The sequence below is a fragment of the Peromyscus eremicus genome, chromosome 19 (genome assembly GCF_949786415.1).
Source record: "Peromyscus eremicus chromosome 19, PerEre_H2_v1, whole genome shotgun sequence".
In the NCBI taxonomy this organism is placed as follows: Eukaryota; Metazoa; Chordata; class Mammalia; order Rodentia; family Cricetidae; genus Peromyscus; species Peromyscus eremicus.
In genome coordinates, this window is record NC_081435.1 from 26,497,447 (window position 1) to 26,501,768 (window position 4,322).

Sequence of the window (4,322 nt, forward strand, 5' to 3'; positions counted from 1 at the left end):
CATACACTTTTAAAATGACATCAGTTTGGAAACTTTAAAGAGACGTTTGACTTGAAAATATAATTGTAAGAATTTCCCCAAGAAGACACAGGGTGGCGCTGCAGGCTAAGAATGTGACAAAGCTCTAAAATACCAGGAATTGCTCCTGGCAAATACAAAACAAAAGACAGCACTCCGGAGCTGTGAAGAGGTTTGGGGACAGATATACTGGTTGAATGTAAGATTAAGAGGAACGTTGTGAAGATTCCTCTCAGAAGGAACCAGAAGTCAGCCTTTCAACGCATTTGGAGATTGCTAAAGGATTGGATGCAAGCATTCACTTTCCCAACATGGAGAAGCTGGAGAGAATTCACCCAAACAGGCAAGCGATTCCTTTCCTTTTTATGCTGGTTTTGGTTCAGGTTTGCAGTGAGCCAACAACTCGATACTCTATCCTGGAGGAAACAGAAAGTGGGTCCTTTGTAGCCCATCTGGCCAAGGATCTGGGCCTGAGTTCTGGGGACCTGAGTGCCCGGTCTGCACGGGTGGTGTCTGATGATTACAAGCAGCGACTGCTGCTGGATCCCGTGACTGGGGATCTGCTTCTGAGGGAGAAACTAGACCGGGAAGAGCTGTGTGCCTCTGTGGATCCCTGTGTGCTGCATTTCCAGGTGTCCCTTGAAAAGCCAGTGCAATATTTTCAAGGAGAATTATTGATCCAGGACATAAATGACCACTCACCAGAATTCCCAGAAAGGGAAATGCTCTTGAAAATACCAGAAAACAGCCAGCCAGGCACTCTGTTACCACTGAATTTAGCCCAGGACTTGGACGTGGGCAGCAATGGGTTACAACAATACACAGTCAGCCCCAACTCACATTTTCATGTCCTCACTCGAAATAACAGTAAAGGCAAGAAATACCCAGAGTTGGTGCAGGACAGAGCCCTGGACAGAGAGGAACAGGCAGAGCTGAGCTTGACCCTCACAGCTCTGGATGGTGGCTCTCCACCTAGGTCAGGAACAGCCATGGTTCGAATCCTAATCCTGGACATCAATGACAATGCCCCCAAATTTGTGAACATCCCCTATGAGGTGCAGGTCCTGGAGAGCAGTCCCCCAGGCTCCCCAGTCCTGACTGTCCTAGCACAGGATGCAGATGCTGGCAACTTTGGGAGAGTTTCCTATGGCTTGTTCCAAGCATCAGATGAAATTCAACAAACTTTCTCAATAAATGAAGTCACAGGAGAAATACGACTGAAAAAGGAATTGGATTTTGAAAAGATTAAATCTTACCACGTGAAAATCGAGGCCACAGATGGAGGAGGTCTTTCTGGGAAGGGAGAGGTGGTGATAGAGGTGGTGGATGTGAACGACAATGCCCCAGAGCTGACCATATCTTCACTGACAAGCTCAGTCCCAGAAAATGCTCCTGAGACCATAATCAGCATCTTCAGAGTTGGAGACAGGGATTCTGGAGAGAATGGAAAGGTTGTTTGTTCTATTCCAGAAAACCTGCCATTCATCCTAAAATCCACTTTCAAGAATTTCTACACTCTGGTGACAGAGAGTCCACTGGACAGAGAGAGCAGAGCTGAGTACAACATCACCATCACAGTCACCGACATGGGCACACCCAGGCTCACAACCCAGCACACCATAACTGTGCAGGTGTCTGACGACAACGACAATGCCCCCGCTTTCACCCAAACCTCCTACACCCTGTTTGTCCAGGAGAACAACAGCCCCGCCCTGCACATAGGCACCATCAGTACCACAGACTCAGACTCAGGCTCCAATGCCCACATCACCTACTCTCTCCTGCCCACCCAAGACCCGCAACTTGCTCTATCCTCGCTCATCTCCATCAACGCTGACAACGGACAGATTTTCGCTCTCAGAGCACTGGACTATGAGACCCTGCAGACCTTCGAGTTCCAGGTGGGCGCCATTGACCAAGGCTCTCCTGCGCTCAGCAGCCAGGCACTGGTGCGTGTGCTGGTGCTGGACGCCAACGACAATGCGCCCTTCGTGCTCTACCCGCTGCAGAACGCCTCTGCACCCTGCACAGAGCTGCTGCCCAGGGCGGCAAAGCCAGGCTACCTGGTCACCAAGGTGGTGGCAGTGGACCGCGACTCTGGACAGAATGCCTGGCTGTCCTTCCAGCTGCTCAAGGCCACACAACCCGGGCTGTTCAGCGTGTGGGCTCACAATGGCGAGGTGCGCACCTCCAGGTTGCTGAGTGAGCGCGATGCTTCCAAGCACAGGCTGCTGCTGCTGGTCAAGGACAATGGAGATCCTCCAAGGTCTGCCAGTGTCACTCTGCATGTGCTGCTGGTGGATGGCTTCTCTCAGCCCTACCTGCCTCTGCCAGAGGTGGCGCACGACCCCGCGCATGACAATGAAGATTTGCTCACATTGTACCTGGTCATTGCCTTGGCTTCTGTGTCTTCCATCTTCCTCTTGTCTGTGCTGCTGTTCGTGGGGGTGAGGCTGTGCAGGAGGGCCAGGGCGGCCTCTCTGGGTGGCTGCTCTGTGCCTGAGGGACACTTTCCTGGTCACCTGGTGGATGTCAGCGGCACTGGGACCCTGTCCCAGAGCTACCAGTATGAGGTATGTTTAACTGGGGACTCTGGGACTGGTGAGTTCAAGTTCCTCAAACCTATGATCCCAGAGCTGTTGGTTCAGGATCCTGGGAGAGAACTTAAAGAAAATCTCCACTGCAGGGATAGCTTTGTGTTCAGCTGAATCGTAGGTTCTCAACCTATGGATCTGGACCCCTTCTGGATATGAATGACCCTTTCACAGGGGTTGCATATCAGATATTTACATTATGAGTCATAACAGTAGTAAAATTACAGTTATGAAGTAGCAACAAAATAATTTTATGGTACCAGGTCACCACAACATGAGGAAATGTATTAAAGGGTCACAGTATTAGGGAGGTTGAGAACCACCGAACTAAGTAATATGAACTCCTAAGTGTTGTACAATTCTTACCTTTTAAGAATGATCTTTTAACGAAGTTCTCCACTGGTCTAACCTGCTTGCATCCTTAATTGCACTGATAGTTTCTTTTTTATTGGCATGAAGGTACTAGGCTTTTAGTTGTACTAAGCATATTTCATATATTTCTCCACATATGGGTATCACTTGGTGATTAATACTCCCACCACCCTAAATAACCCAAACAGCATAATGTTTTCTTTGAATTATACACCTAAATGATCTTCTGAGACATTTGACTGCTCTCAAAATATGGTACAATTCATACAAATTTGTGGCTCCTGCCCTTTCCATGTAATTTCATCTTTTCAAAGATTGATTGTTTAAAATTACTTATGTTGACTGGTTCTTTCTGCATGAATGGAAAGCCACATTACATCATGTTCACTTTCAGGCTAAGTGCCTTGAATAGTCAATTCATAAAATGTAAAGTGTATATCAATGTACACAAGGGTTGTGACACTTTTTGTTTGTGAAAATCATGCATGCTAAGGGTCCTATTTACTTGGTTGCAAGTATTCTGGAAATAACACTGCTAAAGTTTTGAATTCTTATTTGATGAAAAATAAGGAGAAAATGTGTAATTTCTCATCCCATTTATAAAATAAAATTGTTAAATCACTGCTTTGAAATAATTTCTTTTGATAATTAATCTCAGAATCAGAGTTATGTCCTATCTTTCTTTAAAAAAAGGAAAATGCAGAGTTATTGAAGGCATCACATTTATCTTTTTCTTCCTTATACAATGAAGTCCAAGCATGGTGTAATGTGTGTCTTTTCTGGAAGCTTCTCCTACCTTTCAAATGAGGAAATTTCTTTTGAAGTTTGGATATTCTCTTTGATTCTATTTATTAGAAAATTTCAAATTTTTACTTTGTGTTACTTGGTGCCTTGGGCAGAATTTATCAATCAGCAAAATTATTCTTCATGGTAAATCATTTTGTTTAATTGTTTAGTATACTCTTCAGCTACTTTGAGTGAAACTGATTAATAATAATGAATATATTTTGTTTGTTAATAAATTGGAACAGTAGCATACTTACTGGTTTTTAATTGTAGCATTCTGTTGTGTTCAATAAGCCTGGTGAACTGATTGCTTGGTTTCTAACTCATTACACGTACTTAGATAAGTAAGACTGTATCAAAACTCCTTGAACTTTTGGCAGAAAAATGAGCAATTGAAAGGTATTCTTTATATCCCACTGTCTATTTCTAAGTCTTAACTATCAGTCTATGTGAAGTGAAGTAGTTGTATTTTTTACCCATATTCGTCTCCTCAGCAAAGCTACAGAACAATGGAAAAAGCAAATTACAGCAGTGTTTTCTCTTAAAATGTAG

General features: G+C 44.5%; 1 protein-coding gene across 1 annotated transcript; it reads left to right on the forward strand.

The window, feature by feature from the left end:
- The first annotated feature begins 244 nt into the window (after positions 1–244).
- LOC131895770 (protocadherin beta-4-like) lies at positions 245–3,551 on the forward strand. The gene has a single exon (XM_059246275.1). The coding sequence runs from the start codon at positions 330–332 to the stop codon at positions 2,724–2,726; it is 2,397 nt and encodes a 798-aa protein (XP_059102258.1). The 5' UTR covers positions 245–329; the 3' UTR covers positions 2,727–3,551.
- Positions 3,552–4,322: the final 771 nt, after the last annotated feature.

Bases quoted from the DNA above. Each gene is read 5' to 3' on its own strand.
- LOC131895770 (XM_059246275.1), top strand. From the start codon at position 330: ATGGAGAAGCTGGAGAGAATTCACCCAAACAGGCAAGCGATTCCTTTC.